General features: G+C 41.5%; 1 protein-coding gene across 10 annotated transcripts in view; it reads right to left on the bottom strand.

The window, feature by feature from the left end:
* The window catches only part of dnm1a (dynamin 1a), a 501,477-nt gene that overhangs the window by 197,129 nt on the left and 279,372 nt on the right, over positions 1–24,976 (bottom strand). For all 10 annotated transcript variants that reach the window (XM_051931967.1, XM_028809129.2, XM_051931970.1 and 7 more), the window contains one exon: positions 23,378–23,491. In XM_051931967.1, the coding sequence (XP_051787927.1) occupies positions 23,378–23,491 (114 nt within the window). The remainder of the gene's footprint in view (positions 1–23,377; positions 23,492–24,976) is intronic.

Below are 24,976 nucleotides of genomic sequence, written 5' to 3'. Positions count from 1 at the left end.
CACAATGAATAAAATGTGAAAATTGTGCATGTTTAAATAAAGTGCTTAACTTCAGAAAAATAAAATAAATGGAGAAAAAGCTTGAATTTCCCCTTTTCTGTTTCACATCTTGACTCAACAGTCTCAACCAATTTTACAGATAATAAATCTCAACACATTTAAGCAATTAAACAGTTTTAAATACTCACTTTCTTACCCTCTTATATTCATCGCACCACTTTTTTGCTCAGCGAGAGAACTGAGCCTGCGGTGGGCGGGCGCCCTGCCCGGGGTTTGTTTCCTGCCTTGTGCCCTGTGTTAGCTGGGATTGACCCTGTAGGTAGGATATATAGCGGGTTGGATAATGGATGGATGGATGGAGAATTGAGCTCTAGCTTGTCCTTGGTGCCTTATGCATTGCTTCATCTTTCTCCGTACTTTCTCCGGTCCTGTTCAGCCTATATACATCGGACTTCCAATACAACTCGGAGTCCTGCCACGTGCAAAAGTTTGCTGATGACACTGCTATCGTGGGCTGCATCAGGAGTGGGCAGGAGGAGGAGTATAGGAACCTAATCAATGACTTTGTTAAATGGTGCGACTCAAACCATCTACAACTGAACACCAGCAAAACCAAGGAGCTGGTGGTGGATTTTAGGAGGACCAGGCCCATCATGGGCCCTGTGATCATCAGAGGTGACTGTGTGCAGAGGGTGCAGACCTATAAATACCTGGGAGTGAAGCTGGATGATAAATTGGACTGGACTGCCAATACTGATGCTCTGTGTAAGAGAGGACAGAGCTGACTATACTTCCTTAGAAGGCTGGCGTCCTTCAACATCTGCAATAAGATGCTGTAGATGTTCTATCAGACGGTTGTGGTGAGCGCCCTCTTCTACGCAGTGGTGTGCTGGGGAGGCAGCATAAAGAAGAGGGACGCCTCACGCCTGGACAAACTGGTGAGGAAGGCAGGCTCTATTGTAGGCATGGAGCTGGACAGTTTGACATCTGTGGCAGAGCGACGGGCGCTGAGCAGACACCTGTCAATCATGGAGAATCCACTGCATCCACTGAACAGGATCATCTCCAGACAGAGGAGCAGCTTCAGCGACAGACTGCTGTTACCGTCCTGCTCCACTTACAGACTGAGGAGATCGTTCCTCCCCAACAGTATGCGACTCTTCAATTCCACCCGGGGGGGTAAACGTTAACATTATACAAAGTTATTGTCTGTCTGTATAACTGCATTGTTATCACTATTTAATTTCATATTTTCTTTATTACTATGCTGCTGCTGGAGTATGTGAATTTCCCCTTGGGATTAATAATCTATCTATCTATCTATCTATATTACTAACCGAAGGTTGTAAACTGGATGGGCGCAGGGCTCACCGGATGTACGGAATCCCCAAAGGTCCATGCTGTGACAAGGCGAAAGGAGTCATGGCTCAAACCAACTGTGGATGGGCGCAGGGCGAGGGGCTCACCGGATGTACGGAATCCCCAAAGGTCCATGCTGTCACAACACGCGCGCCTACAACGCGCTTGCGAAAGGAGTCACGGCTCAAACCAAAGGTCCACGAGCGCGCCTACAACGTGATTGCGAAAGGAGTCACGTCTCAGACCAACGGTCTATGCTTTGACAACGCACGCGCCTACAACGCACTTGCGAAGGGAGTCACGGCTCACGTATCAGAGGGAACAGAAAGTGATTGCCATTCTTGGATTTGCGATTCTTTTGAGAATCGCGGGCTTGCTAGTCTATCTATCAAGCTGGGTTAACACGTCCTAAGTCAATATTTCACTTTTCTTTGTGGCAGATGATGCTGACATGGGTATTTGCTTTTTTTATCACACAGCTCTTGTTTTTGTTTTCCCTCAAGTAGTGTTTCAGCTACTGCACTCATGTAATCTTTGACATCCCCTCCATCAGTTAAATGGCTTGTTGTGTTGACCCAAAATCCAAGCAACTCTGAGGGAACACTCATAAGCACGTTGTTGGGCAGTGAATGTGTGGCTCAGGATCCTGGAGGACTGGTCATATTGGGCTCTGAGACTAATTATTTTCTGTGATCTCACTTCGGATTTGAGTGGGTATATTTGTTCGAAACCTTTATGTTTCATCTCTTTTAACAAGTGCCACAGTTTCTGAACATATGAGACACACTGGTTTAGTGCTCCCAGTGGGAAGTATGAACAGAAATGAGTTTGCCCATTCCGGATTAAATGCCCTATTTTTGTTGTCCACTTTCCTTTTTTTGGAGAGCGCCATTTGTTCCTTATTGTTCTGTCCTTTTCTCCGTCTCACCTGTCTTTTATGTTTCCAGCGCAGTTGTCTGTATCTCTCACTTTCTTCGGCTTATTTTTCCCTTTGTTTTTTCTACATGTATCGCTATCTTTCTTTTTCTTTCTACCATCTCTCTTCCTTGCCTCTAACTCTCTTATCTGTCTGCACTGTAAAGTAAAGTAAAGCAATGTTCACCACCTAGAATCCACAGACTTGATTGGCTGAGTGGTATCACGTGAAATGACTTAACGTGCATACAATTGTTCTGTGCATTTCCTCATCCACTAAACATTACCGTAAAGACTATAAAAGCTGCGCCGGCTAAAATAGAAGCACCCCGTCAGGTTTTAAATCATAACCTTCTGTTTTGGCTTTAAGTCTGGGTCCGTATGAGACCCAGTTCGCCTGTTAGTGACCTCTGCACTATTGGGTTTAATTAAATATTTGGGTGGAAAGTGAAGAGAAAAAAGTGAAGGACTGAGAATTACTCCTCCATTTTAGCCTTGAAATCATTTGGATGATATCCTTAGAAACGGGAAGGAAATCTAAGACATGAGATTGACCTGACATAGCAGAGTTAAAGCACTAACAAGCCATGAAATGAAATTATTGCCAAGAATTGCTTTCTAATTAAGCAACCGGGTTAGAACAAAAACCTGTAGCCACTGCGGCCCTCCAGGATTGGGACTGAGGACCCCTGATCTGTAGGACTGGATATCCCACACAGCATCAAGTATTGTGAGGAAATGACACATGATCAAAGATCGAGGTATTAGGGGGATTGCAGACCCCCGGTGAAGCAATGGGTGCCAGTGTGCCACAAAGCACTGGAACCCAGTCGATGAGCTTTGTGCCCCCTTATAACACCTGCATTGCCACAAAGTTAAATTTGCTGCGCTACCACCAGGATTGTGTACGCTACAGATGTTGTATCCAAGTCAGTCCCTTTGTCCAGGGTAGCAAAAATGTCAATCAAACCTCAAAATCAGCGACGCTTCACGATTAGGGCTTGCACAGAAATCAGTACCAGACCTTGGCATTTTCTATGGATCACTGCAAAGTCCAAATTTTATTCTGTTAAAAAAAGTAATTCACTTTTATGAATGCAAGAAACCCGCTAAGGACACACATCTTTGCTGCTCATTCACAGGTGACAGTTGCGTGGCAGTGTTTAATTTTATTTGTATCGTAAAACAGGAGCAGAAACTAATAAATGACCTACACATGATGGCCCACTGCAAGACACTGATTGTACCGCGATTAAGTCAGACAACGCATGTTACTGAATTTTGCTGAATCGCAACGCAGCCTTCTGCTGTGACACACCCCCTGAAATGCCATCTCATACCCACTGGGGTTTATGGGAACTGTCGCAGGAGGCTGGGGGACAGACCCAGCCGGGACACCTGGAAGGACCGAGAGATGGTGCATTAGTCCTCCAGGCCACGAGGGGGGCAACCGCCCTGGGTCGGAAGAGGGCTATGGAAGGGGAGCAGGGAGGCTCAAGCCCATTGGGGCCCATGCCCACCGCCAGGGGGCGCCCCGAGCCTCATGGAGCCTGGGACACATTTACATCCACCACACCTATGGACGATGATCCTTCCAGGGACACCCGGAGTGTTTCCGGGTGCTCTCCTGACACTTCCGCCACACCAGGAAGTGTCGTCAGGCAGAGCACCTGGAGCTCATCTGGGTAGGAATAAAAGGGGCCGCCTCCCTCCAATCAGTTGAGCTGGAGTCGGGAGTGGGACGCTCCCGTGGAGAAAGGAAAGGCGGCCCTGGGACACTGAGAGAAAGGTCCGTAAGAAAGGTGATTTGGGCGAGAAGCACAGTGTGCTGTGCAGGACTGAGTTGTGTTGGTTGAAGAGGAAAAATAAACATGTCTTTCATAAAAATGCGGTGTCTGTCTGATGGTGTCCGGGCAAGTCTCACAGCACCCTGGGTGTATACAAAAGGAGTTTCATTCTGTCCATCTGTCTCATTTTGAAGGTTTATAGCTAAGCCATCTCAGTAGCTTACAGTGTTCAGTCAACTGTTAAAAGCTGAGTCCCCTCCTCAAAAACACAACTACTTAGTTGACTGCAAAACTAAAACTGCCCGCTGTGTAATGAAAAGCTTCTAGAAAGTTTCTACCATGAACATATCGTTCATCTGATTCTGTGTGGCTAAGCATGAAGGAATGACTAGATATATAACAAAACTTACAAAAGAGGCCATCAGAATCAAGTAAACATCAGTCTGGTGGACTGTTTGGGAACAAGAGAAGGTGACAAAAGTGATCACCACAAATGAGGAGGTCAGAACAAAAATACAAACGAGTTAGATGATAAAAACGGCTAATATCAGTTAAAAAAGAAATTCATCAAGCAAGAGAGACTTCAGACGCTTCTTAAACACAACGAAGGAGTCAGGATTTAAGATGGAGGTGGGCAGCTTCTTCTACCAGCTTAGAGCTATACATGGAAAGGTCATGAGATTTGATGCTGGTCACTGATTAGGAAAATGGTTAGAATGAAAACCTGTGGCCTCTGCGGCCCCCCAGGCCTGGAGTTCGCCACTCCTGTTCTATGGTGTCAAACTGTTATGGAAGGGGGTCTCTCTCTGAATTGCCTTTCCCAAGATTTCTTCTATTTTATTTTTTTCCTACAAGGTTTTTTTTGGGAGAGTTTTTTCTTGTCTTCTTAGAGGGTTAGGGCTTGGGTTGTCTGTCAAGGCCTATTGAGACATCCCTTGTGTGATTTTTGGCTAAGCTAGAAATAAATTGTTGTTGTTGTTGATGCCAAGGTCAGAGAAGTTGGTAAAGAGGTTGACTGAGTCTAAGGCAGAGGGGAGATCTAGGAGGACGAGGAGAGATGGCATGTTGGTGGCCTGCTGTAAGGTGTCGACAACGCTAAGCAGAGCCGCCTTGGAGGAAAAGTGCTGAATAGCCACCATGCTTTGCATAAAATACAACCAGCAGAGTGTGCATCAGGAATTGGGAGAATTTAATCAACTGAACTGGCAAGGTTCTATAAACTCATTGGAATCCATTTCATTTATGGAAGAGGGTATGTTTGTGTGCTCTGCAGTTGCCAAGTATTGCAAAATCCATATAACCCACAATGCATAGTGATTACAGAGCCCTTTCACCACCAAGACCAAAAATACACCACACTGAATGAAACACCCTGGCACACAATGGCGATTTCTCGTTAAGCCAAGGAAACTTTGACTTGATCCCTTTGCTTACATGACAATCTGATGCCCATGACGAGGCCTGAAGTAATGCTTTGATCCCATCACTGTTAACTAATAAAATTTCCGCAATTAAAAAGAAAAGTCAAAAAGGCATTTAGTTAAAGGGAACACGACTAAAGCACAGCTTATTTAAATAAGAAATTAATTTAACTCAGGAATATACACTGATGGCATGTGACTTATTTTTCAATAAAACCATTCTGCTCTCATTTTCTTTATTAGTTTGAGAGACAAACATGTTAGTTTTTGGCGGTGTGTGAGTGAGTCAGACTGCTGCAATAACCCAACATTCATAGTGAATCATTCAAGAAGTCAGTAAAAACAAAATGTCATCCGTGCTTTCTACTGGCTTTTAAGTTTAAGATACAAAAATCTGGCCTCAGCTCTGGTGTTTTTTGAACATTCCTCAACTTTCCCAGTCTTTTGCTGCCTCTGTCCCAGTTTTTTTGGAACGTGTTGCAGGCATCAAATTCAAAATGAGTGAAGATTTGCAAAACAACAATAAAATTTATCAGTTTGAACATTCAATATCTTGTCTTTGTAGTGTATTCAATTGAATATAGGTTGAAAAGGATTTGCAAATCATTGTATTCTGTTTTTATTTACGTTTTACACAAAGTCCCAATTTCATTGGAATTGGGGTTGTAGATGCAAAGACGTCCATAATGCTAGAATAATGTCACCATCCAAGCCCCTCCTTTTCAGTCCATGTACCTGCTATGTCATTGCGTGTTACATTGCAACAGACACAAATGGGAGGGACCAGAGGTAGACAAGAGACAAAAAAGAAGTACAGAGACCAGGGCAACTCCTGGCATGAATTCTAATGGAACATGTTCTTATATGCAGTTTAATATAATTACAGTGTAAGAGTCTCATTCTCAGCTTTAAAATCCAAGCTGATGAATTTAATCCAGCATAGATAGATAGATAGATAGATAGATAGACCACCCTGACTAGAGCTGCTGATTAGCTGTGCATACTGCATTTCTGTTTGTTAGTCTTTTGTACAGAAATATAAGTGTCAGAATATTTTTAAACCATTACTAACTCTGCTTTCTTCTGTTTCTCTTCTTGAAATGTGGATGTGGCACTTGGAGCCACTGCTCAACTGCTGGGCTGCACTCCTGCATATGGAAAAGCCATCTGAGATAAAGGAGAGTTGAAATTATCCAATTGAAAGATTCTCTCATCAGACTGGACGGTCAGCACAGACAACAATATATAAAACTCAGTAGTGGGCAGGTGGCCAGTTGGTCGAGGTCACCAGGACTGGGACTTTATTTTTGACTTTGTCTTATATGATTTTAATCTCCACCATTGTCAACTGCCCATAGTTTATTTATTAATAAGTGGACAGATATTGTTGCTTTACATTTATGATTAATCAGTATTAACCTTGTTATCTGTGTGTTTTAACAAATCTGCATTTATAGGTGTACCAGTTCTGGGTTTAGTAATTAGTATAATCTATACTTGTATTTTAAATGAGAACTGTTCACAGTAGGACAGTATTGTGGTGCAGCTGTAGTGCTGCTGACTCGCAGTAAGTAGACCTGGGTTTGCATCCTGGGTCCTCCCTGCGTGAAGTTGGCATGTTCGCCCTGTATCTGCGTGGCTTTCCACCTACAGTCCAAAGACATTCAGGGTAAGTGAAGTTCTCATCAGTTCTTGATCTGTCAGATTGGTGTTTGGGGCTTCTTCTTGACCACAGTGAGGACTCTTCTGTCATCAACAGTGAAGGTCTTCCTTAGCCTGCCAGTCCCTATGTGATTACTGAGCCCACCAGTGTGTTCCTTGTTCTTCATGATATTCCAGGCAGTTGATTTTGGTCATCCTAAGGTGCTAATGATGTCTCAAATGGTTTTATTCTTGTTTCTCAGTTTTTATTTCTTAATGATATTCCAGACAGTTTATTGCATCTTGCAGTGTGTCCTCTGTGTTTCTGTTCATGAAGTCTTCTGCGGACAGTCGTCTGTGACACATCCACATCTGCCTCCTGGTCGGTCGGAAAGGCATTTGCGGATTTCTCTTCACCATAGTGAGGATTCTTCTGTCATCAGCAGTGGAGGTCTTTCTTAGCCTACCAGCCCCTTTGTGATTACTGAGTCCACCAGTGTGTTCTTTCTTCTTCATGATATTCTAGGCAGTTGATTTTGGTCATCCTAAGGTTTAAGTGATGTCTCCAATGGTTTTATTCTTGTTTTTCAGCCTCATGATGGCTTATTTGACTTTCGTTGGCACAGCTCTTGTCCTCATGATGAACAATGGCAGCTACAGACTCCAAAGGGGAGAAGCAAACTGAGGTGTCTTATGAAGGAATGAAACCCACCTGAGGAATCACAAACACCAGTGATGCCAATTGTCCCAAACATTTACATCTTATGAGAAGGATTTAGGAGTCATAGTGGACTCTAAGCTATTGACTTCCTGACAGTGTATAGAAGCCATTAAGAAGGCTAACAGAATATCAGGTTATATAGCGCCTTGATGTGTGGAGTTCTGCTCAACCTTTATAATGTACTGGTGAGGCCTCATCTTGTGTACTGTGTGCAGTTTTCGTCTCCAGGCTACAAAAAGGACATAACAGCACAAGTGAAAGTCCAGAGAAGAGCAACTAGGCTGATTTTAGAGCTACAGGGGATGAGTTATGAGGAAAGATTAAAAGAGCTGAGCCTATACAGTTGTAAGCAAAAGGAGATTAAGAGGTGATATGGTTTAAGTGTTTAAAATTATGAAGGGAATTAGTCCAGTGGATCAAGACGGTGACTTTAAAATAAGTACATCAAGAACATGGGGACACAGTTGGAAACTTGTTAAGGGGACATTTCACACACACATTAAGAAGTTTTCCTTCACACAAAGAACGATAGACACTTGGAATAAGCGACCAAGTAGTTTCAAAACTCGACTTGACGTTTTTTTTGGAAGAAAATAAGTGGATAGGACTGGCGAGCTTTGTTGGGCTGAATGGCCCGTTCTCGTTTAGAGTGTTCCAGTGTTCTATGGTGCCCTAAAATGGGGCGACCGCGTGAAAAAAGTGTGGTGCGACCGAAATGTCAGCAAATGAAAGTCGTCAGTATGCACTTTAATCACAAGTCGGAATCGTTTCATTTGTAATTTTAAACTGTGGAGCAGAGGAGGAAAATCAAGGGTAATTGCGTCTTTGTCCCAAACATTATGGAGGGCACCGTTTTTTTCCCTTTGTTTCTGTACGGTTTTATGTTAACCCCCATACTCAATTACCTCAGTGTCACTAGTGTCCATACAACAACAAACAAATCCTAAGCCGAGCTGAATGCCTCTCTTGACTTGTGTTCTTTGTGAATTTGGTTACTATTTTAACAACACTGTGAAACCGTAGACAAATGTAACAGCAAAAAGTTGACATTAGTGACAGCTGTTAGTACTCAGCTTAATTTGTAATTTTAAACAGTGGAGCAGGGGCATAAATCAAGGACAAAAATGGGTCTTTGTCCCAAACATTACGGAGGGCACTGTATGTATTTTTTTGCCCTGCATGCACTTTTATAACACCAACGTGGATACGCAGTCATTCAAAATTTTCACCTGACGCCTCCCTCTTCAATGAGTGAGTTAAAAAAAATGTGAGCTTGGGTTGCTTTTTAAAAGCTTACAGACAGCATGGGACTTGAAAGAGTAAGGACTAAATGTTTGATTTAGACCGCTTAGCCTAATTTTTTTTTTTTTTTTAAACTAACCCTTTAGCCTTCTGCCGCTCTATTTGTTGATGGCTCTTGACAGCAGCACATATGCGTTGCCTGTGACTGAATATCTTGACAGTAAGGAACCTGCGGTACAAGCAATAAGGGAGACATTCCTTTTGAAAGTGTTGCTGTAGAGACAATAGGCCATTTTTCTAGGAGTCTGACCTTGTTAGTTTTGGGTCCCCCTGTGCTTCACAACCAAGATCCTGGCCAGCTTTAAAAATAAATAGCTGTGGAGGCTGGGAGCCCAGGAGGGGAAAAGAGAGGTTCCTGCCCAGCTATGTGTGTTACTCATTTAGGAAGGGTCTCTCAGAGAAGTCTTTGTTAGCTGGGAGATGAAAGGGCTCCTACCACACACCCTCTTTCTGTTCCCCACATGGAGTTCATTATCAAGCCCAACCAACTAAACACCCCCACCCCTCCCCCTCTACCGCCCATTCTCCTAAACAAAATCAGTTTATGAAAACCAGTCCCCCTATTGAACTCCACGAGAGAGCAAAGCCTGGCAGGTTCTGGTGCACAGATGTGCTGCCACCTTTAATTACATTGTCTTAAGAGGGCTCAGACCTATGAGCTCAGACCACCTTTGATAGGCTTGTTGTAAGGGAAGAATTGGGACAGGGGGTGGGGGTGGGGGGTCAAGACCTTTTTTTTTTTTTAAGGTCACAATTGATTGCTGTGTCCCTGAAGGGGCCTTGAAGGGTTGAGAGCAATACAATACAATACAATTTATTTTTGTAGAGCCCAAAATCACACAAGAAGTGCCGTAACGGGATTTAACAGGCCCTGCCTCTTGACAGCCCCCCAGCCTTGACTCTCTGAGAAGACAAGGAAAAACTCCCAAAAAAACCCTTGTAGGGAAAAAATGGAAGAAACCTCGGGAAAGGCGGTTCAAAGAGAGACCCCTTTCCAGGTAGGTTGGGCGTGCAGTGGTTGTCGAAAAGAAGGGGGTCAATACAATACAATACACAGAACAGAACAAATCCTCAGTTCAGTATAAAAATAAAAAAATTACAAGTACGGAGCAGAATTTAACAGTAGATGATAACACATAATATGATTTGGATTTGTTTGGGGTCCTGGAGACCTCAGCCATCAAGCTGCCTCCCCCATTTGCCATTTCCACAACTGAAACAGCGCTGGGCCTGCCAATCTAATGACAGGACCCCTCTACCCCACGATTCCTTCGATCCTCCATCAGAGATGACTTTACCTTAGGCAGGCAAAACAACTTTGCAGGTGGGCCGTGGCACCAACTGGCACATTTGAGTACCAAGAAGAGAAACAGAACGGGTGAGGGTTAGTAACAAATTCTAACTATCATGCTACTTATGTTTTAGTGCTAATGACTAACAACAAAGATGTAGTATATACGGTTAATCAGCAGCTCTAGTCAGGGTGTGCTAAACTGAAGTTGTGAGTCTATAACCGGGATTTGAAAGCTGAGACCGAAGGGGCATCTTTTATAGTAGCAGGCAGACCAGTCCACAGTTTACGGGGTCCTGTAACTAAAAGCTCGACCTCCCACTGTTATTTTATTAATCCTTGCAGGCCGGCATCTCGAGATCCTAACGTGCGCTCACGTTTGTAAGTCATTATAAGTTCAGACAAGTAAGCCAGACCTCGGCCATTTAAGACTTTATATGTTTAAAGAAGGATTTTGAAATCTGCCCTAAACTTAACCGGGAGCCAGTGTAAGGATTTAAGAACTGGAGTTATGTGTTCGTATTTTCTTGTTCTTGTAATAATTCTTGCAGCAGCATTTTGGATTAACTGGAGGCTGTATAAAGAACAGTTTGAACATCCAGTGAATACCACACTGCAGTAGTCAATCCTACTAGAGATAAATGCATGAATTCATTTCACAGAATCCTGTATATTTAGAAAGCACTTTAATTTCCCAACATTCTTAAGGTGGAAGAAACCTGATTTGGACAACTTTGTAATATGCGTGTTAAATGACATGCTCGAGTCAAAGATAACCCCGAGATTGCGGGCTGATTCAGTAAAATTAATGATGATTCCAACTGAGTTAAATGATGACAAAATATTGTGGTCAGCGTCATTCCATCCAGTAAGTGTATTATCGGTGTTTAAAGACAAGTAGTTCTCATCCATCCAATCCTTTAATTCACTAACACAACTAATTAAAGACAACATCAGAGAAACTTCATTTGTTCTAAATGAAAGGTATAACTGGGTGTCATCTGCATATGAGTTGAAGTTAACATTATGTTTCCTAGGGTGGCACGGTGGCGCAGTGGGTAGCGCTGCTGCCTCGCAGTTAGGAGACCTTCTTGCGGGTCCTTCTTGCGTGGAGTTTGCATGTTCTCCCCATGTCTGCGTGGGTTTCCTCCAGGTGCTCCAGTTTCCTCCCACAGTCCAAAGACATGCAGGTTAGGTGGACTGGTGATTCTAAATTGTCCCTAGTGTGTGCTTGGTGTGTGTGTGTGTGTGCCCTGCGGTGGGCTGGCACCCTACCTGGGGTTTGTTTCCTGCCTTGCGTCCTGTGTTGGTTGGGATTGGCTCCAGCAGACCCCCGTGACCCTGTAGTTAGGATATAGCGGGTTGGATGATGCATGGATGGATTATGTTTCCTAATGAAAGATCCCAGTGGATGCCTGTAAAGTGAAAACAGTAAAGTTCCCAGTACTGAGCCCTGCGGGACACCATATCTCACTTCTGTGTATAATGACGGAGTCCTGTCAGCACATTTCTGTACATATTGGAATTGATTTGATAAATAAGAACTAAACCAAGCAAGCACAGTGCCTGTAAGGCCAACATCATTTTCTCGCCTGTGCAGTAAAATAGAATGGTCAATGGTGTCAAATGCTGCGCTTAAGTCCAACAGCATAATTGCAGTGGAGTTTGCTTCATCAGAGGATATCAGAATGTCGTTTTCAACCCGCATTAGTGCTGTTTCTGTACTATGACCAGTGTGGAAAGCAGACTGAAATTTCTCAAATAAATTGTAATGCGCAAGGTGTGACTGAAGCTGATTGGCGACTACCTTTTCTAGTATTTTAGAGAGAAAGGGTAAATTTGAAATGGATCTATAATTATTAAGTATGTGTGGGTCTAGATCTGACTTTTTAAGTAATGATTTAATGACTGACACTTTTAGTGCATCAGGTACTGTGCCATGCAATAATCAACTATTGATAATGTGTAGAATAGGCGCTGCAAGAACATCCATTGCACTTTTTACTTGTTTTGTTGGCACTGGATCTCGGGAACAAGTAGTGGGTTTCATTTTAGAAATTAGAAGTTAAGACTTCCTGCTCAGTTACAGGATTAAAATTATTAAAGTGCTGAATGCAATGTGAGACATGGTCTGCTAAGCTAGTATGCGGTTTGTATTGTGATGCTGAGATCTGGGATCTTATATTTTTAATTTTCTCATTGAAGAAGTTCATAAAGTCTGTACTGCTAATATCTGTTTGTATTTTGCGCTGTAGATCTGAATTCCCATTTGTTAATTTAGCAACTGTTCTAAACAGTACCCGAGGATTTTTATTATTGCTATCTATTATTGTAGAATAGTATTCTGAGCAAGCTTTAAAGAGAGCTTTTTTATATTTTTTAACACTCTCTGTCCATGCAATTTGAAAGACATGTGGCTTTGTTGTTCTCCATCTGCGCTCCAGTTTTCGACACTCTAATTTAAGAGCTCGAGTGTTTTCATTAAACCAGGGAGAGTTTCTATGTGCTTTGATCACTTTTGTTTGAAGGGGAGCCATTGCGTCCAGAGCATCTCTCAAGGTCACATGTGATGATAGCTGATCTAAATTGTTTTCCACGTTTACATTTGATGTTAGCTGATCTAAATGGTTTTCCACAATTACAATCGACTTACTCAAAGTATCTATAAATTTTGAAGCAGAATTACAATCTAGATGTCGCACTGTCTTTGTTTAAATCTGTTGGCGTTGGCAAGGGCAGGACTAAATCAAATGTAATTAAGTAGTGATCAGAAACAACTTCATTTAATGGAGTAATATTTAAATTTAGAATTTCAACTTTGTAAGTTATAATTAAATCTAATGTGTGGTTAGGATTATGAGTTGACAATCTGACAAAATCCTACTGAATTTAACAAATAAGTAAAACATTTGCTAAAAGCATTAGTTTCCACATCAATGTGTACATTAAAATCCTCCATCAGTACTATATCATCATAATTTATAGCCAAATCAGATGAAGGTTGCTAAATTCAGTCATGAACAATGAATATGGCCCTGGTTGTCTGTAGACTAGCACTATAATTGTGTTGGAATCTGTTTTAATATTTAAAACGAATGCCTCAAAGGATGTAAAGTCGCCTAAATTTTTAGACGTGATTTGCAATTTTTTACAATGAATCATTCCAAGGCCTCCTCCTCGATCGGAATCTCTAGAACACCTCTTACTGCTTTGGTTATACTCTCTCCTTTCTTCCCATGGGGCTAGACAAACACTGATTGCTCTCGATTGTGGACAGGGCTTCTAAACACTCGCAGGAGACTAATTCAGCAAAATGGAACACTTAATTAGTCTTCCATGAAACTTATATGGGCTCAAGTCACCTTTGGTAACCGAAGTGATTTCTAGGGAGTGCTGCACATTATACCATATTCATCTACCATTGTCTTTGAATGAAGACTCTACCTTGACTAGCTAGGCTACAAAGCTGCTGGATATTTTGGAGCAATTTGTAAGTTAAAAAAACCTGGGACTGCTACACCTTAGGATATTTTACATTTTGGGGATAAAGGAGTAAAATAATGAATAATCTACTGTATATATTCGCGTATAAGTCAAAAATCGTTCATAAAATCAGACCCCAACTTATACGCCTGTTCAAAAATACAACACATTTTTTTTTTACATTTTCTTGCCTCCTTCAATCTCGCATCAGTTTCTCAGACGCATCGAAGTTTGGTTGCAGCAGTGCAGTTACCAATTTCTTTCACCACTTCAACAACTTTTAATTTAAAACGAGCTTTATATTTTCTTCTGATTGAACACGCCATTGTATATAAGGGATGCTCTTACGAAAAAGGCGTATGAGGGTGTGAGGAACAAAAAACACAAAATAGTGCAAATGTCGCTTCAGAATAGTTTGGGTATCACTGTGTGGTCACGTAGGCACAACAGAGAGAGAGAGAGAGGTTAGGAGCACAAGCTGATACAGCACACTGCCACACCCACATAGAAAAAAAGGGCAGTGTGCTCCGTGGTTACTCTCTCAGGTGGGCGTTAGCATATCATAATCTCTTGGACCAATAGCGGGAGTTTTCCACATTTGATTTATATGACCAACATTATAAAATACTGGAAATTATATAGTAAAATTGAGCCCCGACTTATCCGCGGGAGAACTTAAACGTGAGTATATATGGTATCTATTATCAAATAGTGCCTTTCATATCTATCTATCTATCTATCTATCTATCTATCTATCTATCTATCTATCTATCTATCTATCTATCTATCTATCTATCTATCTGTCTGTCTGTCTATCTGTCTGTCTGTCTGTCGTCATGCATGTGAATCTAAGGGTCAACCACCTGAGGTAAGCACTACCACTCTGGGACACCAGGGGGTGTGATCTCTAACTCTCTATCACACACCTGTTATTTTCAGTTCTATTTTTTCTTTTGAGTAAATCTGGTGGCCCGGTTGGCTCTCCAGCATTGCTTTTTTCTTTTCTTTGACCAATAACACTATCTATCTATTATATAGTGCCTTACTCATCTATCTATTGTTATATAGTGCCTTTCCTATCTATCTATCTGTCTATCTATCTATTATATAGTGCTTTACTCATCTATCTATTGTTATATAGTGCCTTTCCTATCTATCTATCTGTCTATGTATCTATTATATAGTTCCTTACTCATCTATCTATTGTTATATAGTGCCTTTCCTATCTATCTATCTATCTATCTATCTATCTATCTATCTATCTATCTATTATATAGTGCCTTACTCATCTATCTATTGTTATATAGTGCCTTTCCTATCTATCTATCTATCTAACTATTATATAGTGCCTTTCCTATCTATCTATCTATCTATTATATAATGCCTTACTCATCTATCTATTGTTAGATAGTGCCTTTCTTCTCTATCTATCTATCTATTATATAGTGCCTTACTCATCTATCTATTGTTATATAGTGCCTTTCCTATCTATCTATCTAACTATTATATAGTGCCTTTCCTATCTATCTATCTATCTATCTATCTATCTATCTATCTATCTATCTATCTAACTATTATATAGTGCCTTTCCTATCTATCTATCTATTATATAGTGCCTTACTCATCTATCTATTGTTATATAGTGCCTTTCCTATCTATCTATCTATTGTTATATAGTGCCTTTCCTATCTATCTATCTATCTAACTATTATATAGTGCCTTTCCTATCTATCTATCTATCTATCTATCTATCTATCTATCTATGTAACTATTATATAGTGCCTTTCCTATCTATCTATCTATCTATCTATCTATCTATCTATCTATCTATCTATCTATCTATCTATCTATCTATCTATCTATCTATCTATCTATTATATAGTGCCTTACTCATCTATCTATTGTTATATAGTGCCTTTCCTATCTATCTATCTGTCTATCTATCTATTATATAGTTCCTTACTCATCTATCTATTGTTATATAGTGCCTTTCCTATCTATCTATCTATCTATCTATCTATCTATCTATCTATCTATCTATCTATCTATCTATCTATCTATCTATCTATCTATCTATCTATCTATCTATCTATCTATCTATCTATCTATCTTCCTTCACTGACAACTCAAAAAGAAGAAAATGTTATGAAAGCTAATGTTACATTACATGACTTCTAGTTGTCTGATTTGTCAACTGCAGTTGCTGATCTCATCACCACACCATACAAGTTTAGATGACTGAAAATCACTGGGCATGTCACATTTACTGACTAGGTGCCAACCTTCCAATTCGGTCGTGCTTGTCCATCTTTGTGGCAGCTTCCTGATGGGGCCGGCACTGTATGAAGGATTAACAAGTATAGCAAGTTCAGCCGCAGTCTTGGTTCTTTATTTCCTTTAACCATTCTGTTGTGGTATGTAAAACACAAGAGATCTGAGAGTTGAGCTTCTCTTCTGTTTGTGAGGTCCAAAACATCCTCGTTCCTTATACCTGGTCACTGCATTATATAGATTGTACTTCAGGACTGAGCACTCATTGGTTGTCAGCTCTCATGCACACAGAACCCCAAAGATCTTATCAGAGTGAATCACAGACTAGTTAGAGTGAGCTGCCCAGCGATCGACTGCCTCCGACTCAGTAAGATTATATAAATGAAGGCTACGACTAGTACTGAGTGAATTGGACATTGGAGAGGGAGAAATGCTGATTCGATTAAATAGGCTGAAATCAAACTGAAGTCTAATTGTGTGGAACCACTGTCCACGACTGAATTAAGTTTGTTTAGCCAATCCTTTTTTTAAGTGTAGGCATTGCTCAATTTTAACATCACCTGTCTTAAAGTCTGGCTCAGTAATGAATACAGAAAAAATGTTATATATTAAGAAACACATCTCCCAAATCTTTAAAAACATAGCAGAAAGAACATTGTCAAAGGCATATTTTAAAAAGAGAGGCAGATTGGCGTTTTTCTGTTTTTTCTTTTTTGGCAGTGCTGCAATAGGAGTTAAAGTTGGACGAAAGACAACAACACCACAAGACTCTGGCGGTCTCGGGTAGTTCCTGATTCGAAGCAAATGACTTGAGGCAAGTAAAGCTCTGAGCTTATCTGAAGCTGACAAGCAGAAGACATGGTTATAATTATGGAAAAATCCATTTTAAGGTACGTCCACAAAGCCGGACATCTTTTACCACAAAACACAGGAAGCAAATGGGAAATTAAAGGAAAGATTTGTCTTAACTGAAGAAAGTAAGGTTGACGTTTTTTGCTTCCTCACGACTGCAAACCTTGTTTTGCCACATAACAACAATCTTTCTTGTACAGTATAGCCCAAAATCATACAAGGATTTCCTCAGTGGGCTTTTTAACAGGCCCTGTTTTTTGGCAGTCTCGACTCCCTAAGAGGAGAAGAATTAAGAAACTTAACTTGATATAACAATCATTGGCTGTTTTTATGGTTTCTGATGCAGTGTAGTATTTGTACCCACTGCCACTCCAACACAAAAACAAACTTAACAGCAGGCATCTATTTAATCGAGAGAGGCATAAGTTGGTCAAGGTTGACAAAAAAATGTGACATAGGGAAGTCGAGGACAAATTCAGCCAAGGTGCAGGGCAGCACACACAAAGAAGATAAAGGATTGAACTGTTGGCATTTCGAATGAAAATCGTGAAGGCCCTTTAACGTCTAGGGTTCCTTTCGTATTGGTGGACAAGTTAGTAGTGGAAATGTCTAAATTCACATTTATACGACCACAATACTTACCTGTTTAACACAAACTGATTCTTATTCTCATCACAGATGCAAGTGCACTTGATAGCCTCAAACTCAAAACAAGAATACCTTAACAATGGCTGAGGCTGGCTACCTTGGCTTCAAATACCTGTAGCGGGGCCACATAAGTATTGTTGTTTATAGTGTTTGCACCCAGTCGCGTCTCTAGGCTAATACAGTGGAGCACTTTAAAAAACTGCTAAAAACACATTACTTTAACATGGCTTTCTCATAACTTCATTTTAGTTTAATCCTGATGCTCTGTATATTCAATTAATTATCATAACTATTCATGGTGGCTCTAAAATCCGGACTAAACCCAACTCTCTCTTCTGTTTCTTTTTCCGTTTTTTGTAGAGGTGACCTGCGCCACCACCACTTAATCAAAGCACTGTGATGTCCCTACACTGATGGATCAAAAGCCAGAAGTCTACATGACCATCATCATCAAGTCCTTCCATGAGAACCCTAAACACAAAGAGGACTGATCATTTATGTTAGGTAGAATGTCCAGAGGGGACTGGGCGGTCTCATGGTCTGGGACCCCTGCAGATTTTTTTTTTTCTTCTCCAGCCGACTGGAGTTTTTTCTGTTATTTCTGTCCTCCTTGGCCATCGGACCTTACTCTTATTCTATGTTAATTAGGGTTAGGGTTAGGGTTAGGGTTAGGGTTAATTCTTAGTTTGTCTTTTTTTTTTTTTGTTTTTCCCGGTGCTCGTGTCCGAGATGTGATGAGACGTGCGCCAGCAATCTACGAGAAGCACAAGGAGAGGGCATTTGGAGCGATTGTTTTGCATGCCGCCGTGAACGACATAAGGCATCGACAGTCGGAAATCCTCAAGGCTGACTTCGCAGCTCTAATTAAAGACACAAAGGAGAGGACCCCATTGGCAAAGATCTTCATTTTGGGTCCTCTACCTCTCGTCGGACGATCAAATGAGTACTACAGTCGTCTGCTAGGATCAAACAACTGGCTGCAAGGCTTCTGCAAGAATCAAGACATCGGATTCATTAACAACTGGGACCTCTTTTGGGAAAGGCTGCGTTTCTTCAAGAGAGATGGCCTGCATCCGAATAGTTTCGGTGTCTGGGTCCTTTCTGAAAACATATCTAAGCACCATGATGTTCCAACAGTCAAGAATTAAAAGCCATAAGTCTGCATGTCCATCATCTTCAAGTCCTTCCATGAGAACCCTAGACACAAGAGGACTATTTCATTTATGTTAGGTAGAATGCCCAGAGGGGACTGGGTGGCGTCGTGGCATGGAAGTCCTGCACATTTTATTTTTTTCTCCAGCCGTCTGGAGTTTTTTTTTGTTTTTTCTGTCCACCCTGGCCATCGGACCTTACTCTTTTTTTATGTTAACTAATATTGTCTTATTTTAATTTCTTATGTTGTTATATATTTTTTTTATTTACTTTTCTTCATTATGTAAAGCACTTTGAGCTACTTTTTTGTATGAAAATATGCTATAGAAATAAATGTTGTTGTTGTTGTTGTTGTCGTCGTCACAGCACCCCGTTTAAACTAATATGTGTTTGTTTAAATGTCGTCCCCGTAATGACAAAAGGGGAAGGATGTTGCGGGGAGGCAGTGACCCCTGGAAAACGTCAGAATCGGAGATTTGCCAGTTACATCCGGCTCGTTATTATTTAAACGGTAAGGAGGGACAGAAGAGAAAGAGGAGAGAGACGGAGATTTCACATAACAACAAACGATCAACATTTTCTGCCTTTATTTACATTGCGCCTTTTTCCCTGTTTGCTTCTCATTCAGCTGGATTTACTACAATGCATTCATCGCCAGAAACCCCGGGGCTGGACATTATTTTCCACCATCGCTGAGGAAGCACGGTGAGATTGTTCTGTTTTTATTCGGGAGAATCAAACGCAATCATTTTGAACAGCCATCAGTATTCTGGACAGTTATTTACCCGGACTCATTTTCACGTTCATTAACATTTCAGTAATCATCCATTGGCATTATTTGTATTGTGTGTTTGTTATACGTGTGCAGGGGCAAGAGAGATTTCGTTATTGTATATGTGGTGTTTTACACTTTGCTGGTATGGTAGAGGAATATATATCTCTTAAATATATTTCTCTTCTGGTTCGTCCTGCTTCCACTTCAAAACCAGTCCCGCCCACACGCAGCCGACACGGCATTTCTTGATTCCTATTCGTTGTCTTCCATGTCATGCACTATACTGGCCTGCTGAGCGTAATACATCCAACAAGTACTCGAGGTGCTGCCACGACGGTAAAGTAGCTTTACCACCTTTGCGGGAGCCACCTGTGTCTTTACAACAGCTTCTTACACAGCAAACATCAGAAGCTAAAAATTATCGTGAACACACTCGAGAATACAACTCTTCTCTAGTGTTTGCTTCCATGGGTGCACAGATAACTCAATCACCTGGCCACGGACCATACTGTTTTAAAATACACGGGCAAATTGATCACCAAATCTCTCCACTATACGCTAACACTTCTACCTCTCCAGGATATGGACAGTTGTATGTTTTTGACACAGCACAAGCTACTGAAGTACACTTACAAAATAAAGCAAATTCTGCATGCAGCGAAAATGTACTTCTCCAGCTAGATTCCATGCTCAGAACCATCAACCCCTTTGCTAAATCAGACAAACATATGCATGAAATCGCTCAGTCCAATCCAACAGCATCTGTACGAATGGTTTTCAAGGAAAACCCTAGGCAGGATTTATGACGATACAATGCCCCGACATGTCACACCGATGTTGCAGCGATTTTCGTCGGAGAAGATGGCGAACAGCCTGCCGAAAGGGTCATTTGCATCTACTCCTGTAAACAGATTTCCACACTCAATATGAATTGCGATCCTATGGTTTACCCACTTTTATACCCTTTACGGAAACATTGGCTGGCACAAAGATTTACAACATGTTCCCGATAAAAGAACCGCCAAGCGAATAAGGCTTACTCAATGCCAATTTTACGTGTGCAGATTAGCAATGAGGAATACATTTAGTATTTTGCACTCCAGCAGCAAACTATTCCAACAGTACGTCGTAGATGCGTATGTTAAAACAGAGGGCGCGCGTCTCAACTATCTCAGATTGCATCAACAAGATCTGCGCGTTGAACTATCAGACGCACTGCAAGGAAACGCTGAAAATAACGTTCGTGTAGGCAAAATGATCATATTACCATCCACATTTCCAGGAAGTCCAAGATACATGCAACAAAACTATCAGGATGCCATGGCCATAGTACATAAATTCGGAAAGCCTGATTTATTTATCACTTTCACATGTAATCCTGCTTGGCCGGAAATTCTACATGCACACTGCGTCTTTCAAGAAGTATTTATTTCTTCTTGACTTCTGAATTCCTTTCTCACCGTTTTCCGTTCCTATTCTTACACCGCTGTATACTACGGCGGGCGTCGGCTAGTATAGATATATTTTGCGTCAGGATTTGTATTATTGTATTTGTCATTGTGTTTTATTTAATATATTTCTGCACTTGTTTTACATATGTGATTTTGTTTGTTTTCTTTTGATTCTTTTCATTTTGTTTGTGTTTAACCATCGATTTGATATTATTTGTCAGAGGTACGACTTTGTATAAGTAGGTTCTCCTCAGCAGTTTCTCCAGGCCATGGGTCCTGGTAGTGTGGCTGCCGGCTGGGTAAGGGGTCGGCCTCTCTGCACTCCTTGTGGGACACTTATATCCTTTGCCTCCCTGAACACAAATTCTGAATGGGCTACACTCCTACCTTAGCAAGTGTAACCTTTAATGATAATAATAATAGCAGCAATAACACTGGTCTACAAAAAAAATATTTTTTGTTTGCTTCTGGGAACTTCAGAGCAGCTCTCTATTAAGTTTTTTACACTGATTTCATATATAAAATCGGAATTAAGCTAGCACGTCAGGTTTTTGAAATACACATCATTGATGTTTTGACACTTTTGAATATTAATATATCAACACGATATCTGGAGTTTGGACTCTGTCCCACCAAAAATGTTTTGATCTTTTATTCTGAAAACAAACCAGAAGACGATACCAGAGACACGTTAAAGTATATTTATGTCAATTTACCTCAATATAAAAGTGAGGTCAGCGTGCCCAAAAATGTCTCAGGCACTTGCTTTTGCGCTTGTACTGCACATCCGTCTTTCTTTGCAAGAACCAACAGTAGTCACCCATCATGCTCGGAGTGAATTTTCCCCGATATCGGTTTTCCATCACCTTTATATCTTGACAAAATCTTTCCCCATACTCATTTCTGACATCGCTTAGATTTGGTGGAAATAAGTCGAGATGAGAATGTAAAAAATGAAGTCTTCAGTGACATTCTGGCTCCCATAAGCTGAGACGCTTTCAGCATATTCTCCACAAGCTCAGTATAATTCTCTGCTCTGTGACTGTCAAGAAAATTCTGGACAACCCGCACGAATGAGGGTGTTGATTCAGTGGCCTTCAGTTTCTTTTTGAACTCATCGTCAAGCATCAGTTCACAGATTTCAGGGCCAACAAAAACACCTTCCTTAATTTTGGCTTCACTTTTCTTGAGACCAAACTTATTTCTTAAATGCTGAAACGCATCGCCTTTACTGTCCAGTCACCCTAGTTGTCCAAGACCTGGAACATCATGAGTAAAAAATGGGACGTGCTGCTGGACGAAAACTGTTTTTTGAGATTTGGAGTCAGCAAGTGAAATTCGTTAAAGTACAGATGAAAGAATCCCAGTAGCAAAATGCTTGTTGACCAGTGAAATCAGTTGAGTCATTGACAACACAGTTGCTATATTGGCAGCAGCCATACCACCTGCACTTCAGAAGAGGTCACCCACCTGACGCTAAGCATATTCAGGCCCGGCCAGTACTTGGATGGGAGACCATCTAGGAAAAGCCTGGGTTGGTGCTGGAAGAGGCGCTGGTGAGGCCAGCAGGGGGCTCTTACCCTGTGGTCTGATTGCACATCCCAATGCCACCAGTGCATAGGTGGAGTGGTAGCTCTGAGGCTAGGGATCTGCAATGGCAATCAGAAGGTTGCCGGTTCGAATCCCGTAAAATGCCAAAAGAGACTCTGCTCTGTTGGGCCCTTGAGCAAGGCCCTTAACCTGCAATTGCTGAGCGCTTTGAGTAGTGAGAAAAGTGCTATATAAATGCAAAGAATTATTATTATTATGCTGTGCTGTCCTTCAGATGATACTTAAAACCGAGGTCCTCTGTGGTCATAAAAGATCACTGGGCATCCTTGATAAAGAATAGGGTGGTGTATCCCAATGCCCAAGCTAAATTGACCACCACGGCCTAGTCATTCTGGCCCCCCTAATCATCGTCTGTCTCTAATTGGCTCTCTCTCTCACCACTTCACCACCTAACAGCTAATGTGTGGTAAGCGTACTACTGGCGCAAAAATGGCTGCCTACGGGGGCTGCACATTAGTGGTGGCTGAATTGGCTCCCCTACTTATTGAAACGCTTTGTAAATGTAAAGAATTGTTAAAAAAAAAATTATGCCAAAATGCAAGCTGTCCCCATGATGATTCCGGAAAAAAATAAGAGTCAACTCCCACTTACACCAAGCAATCACAAAAGTGCTGCACTGCTGCTTGTAAAACGATGAATGAACACACTTTCATGCTGTGGTTATAAGAAAAGGGAAGTTCATAGTAAAGTCACTGACCTCATCGTCTTTGTACCAAGACAAAGTCTCCGCAGTCAGCACAAACCAGTACTCTTTGGCACCTCCTTTCATGATTCCAATGTTATTGATGGTGAGCCAGCCCTTCCGAATCACCTGAGGAGGAAAACGAACATTTTAGCAGGCTGTTTGATACACTTATCATCACCTAATTGGCATGACAATGTCAGCTGAATGGTTGACATGGTGAAGATCATACAAATACAACAATAATGGAAACAAACCACATAAGGGAAACGTTATTCATTACTCACAACCAATTAAACAAAAACACATTTATACAATCATTAGGTTATCGCCGAAGGTAGTAATGGCAGGTTCAAAGACTCAATAACTTGTGACAAGATGTTCAAAAAGTACAGACACACTCAAATACTGAATCTCGGGTTTGATATTTGATTTGGCCAGAGTCAGGTTAATTACGTCAGATTGAAAATGGGGCATCGGGTGGCTTAGAGTTTTATGTATGAAAATTGAACACTAACAAGTAGTAATTAAGGAGTTCTTCATACAATAGCTTGCATCATTTTAGATGAATTAACTGGAAGCTGCCTTAAACAGGAGACTGGGATCAATCCAGTCCAGCGTTTCTTAAAACTATTATCAATAATGAGGTCACGCCAAGTTGCGAATTACAATTGTAGTGAATGAGAAAGGGTCGAGAATGGTTTGCGGAAAGCCTTGTGATGGGTCACCACTTGCATTTTCAGCCAAGTGAGGACCGGGATGATTTTCCAAGAGGGAAATGATGACAGCTGGTGGTGATTCACCAAGGGGGACCACCACCCCCCTCCCTAGGACAGTGGTTCTCAATCTGTGGGGCGGGCCCCCCTAGGGGGGCGTGAAGTAACAAAAAGGGGGGGGGGGGGGGCACGCAGATGTGAAAAAAAGAAAAGAAAACAAGAATCGAAAATATGAAAAATACATCTATTGAAACCAAAGGAAATTAACTTAAACTACATTCTCATATTAGGAAAATAAATATAGAGTTAGATAAATGTCGATAAAAGTTAAGTAGGTATAATAAAATATGCATCTATGACATATCATTAATTAAAAAAGAACAAATTGGTATTAGTGGGCTCCTTTCAAAAAAAACCTTAGGGGGGCGCGATTAACACTGTTATGAAAACTCGGTTGAGAAACGCTGCTGTAGGGTGACATACGGAAGAACGGCATGAAGATCAACGATTACGGGTTACGAAGACGCACAACAGAAAAAATTGGGTCATGAGAAAAAAAATAAAGTTTAACAATGACTGATTCTGTACCGGGCAGCATGGTGGCGCAGTGGGTAGCGCTGCTGCCTCGCAGTAAGAAGACCTGGGTTTGCTTCCCCGGTCCTCCCTGCGTAGAGTTTGCATGTTCTCCCCGTTCTCTCTGCGTGGGTTTCCTCCCACAGTCCAAAGACATGCAGGTTAGGTGCATTGGCGATCCTAAATTGTCCCTAGTGTGTGCTTGGTGTGTGAGTGCCTTGCAGCGGGCTGGCGCCATGCCCGGCACTTTGTTCCTACCTTGCGCCCTGTGCTGGCTGGGATTGGCTCCAGCAGACCCCCGTGACCCTGTGTTAGGATATAGCAG

The sequence above is a fragment of the Erpetoichthys calabaricus genome, chromosome 9 (assembly GCF_900747795.2).
Source record: "Erpetoichthys calabaricus chromosome 9, fErpCal1.3, whole genome shotgun sequence".
Taxonomy (NCBI): Eukaryota; Metazoa; Chordata; class Cladistia; order Polypteriformes; family Polypteridae; genus Erpetoichthys; species Erpetoichthys calabaricus.
This window is presented reverse-complemented; position numbering and strand designations above follow the sequence as displayed.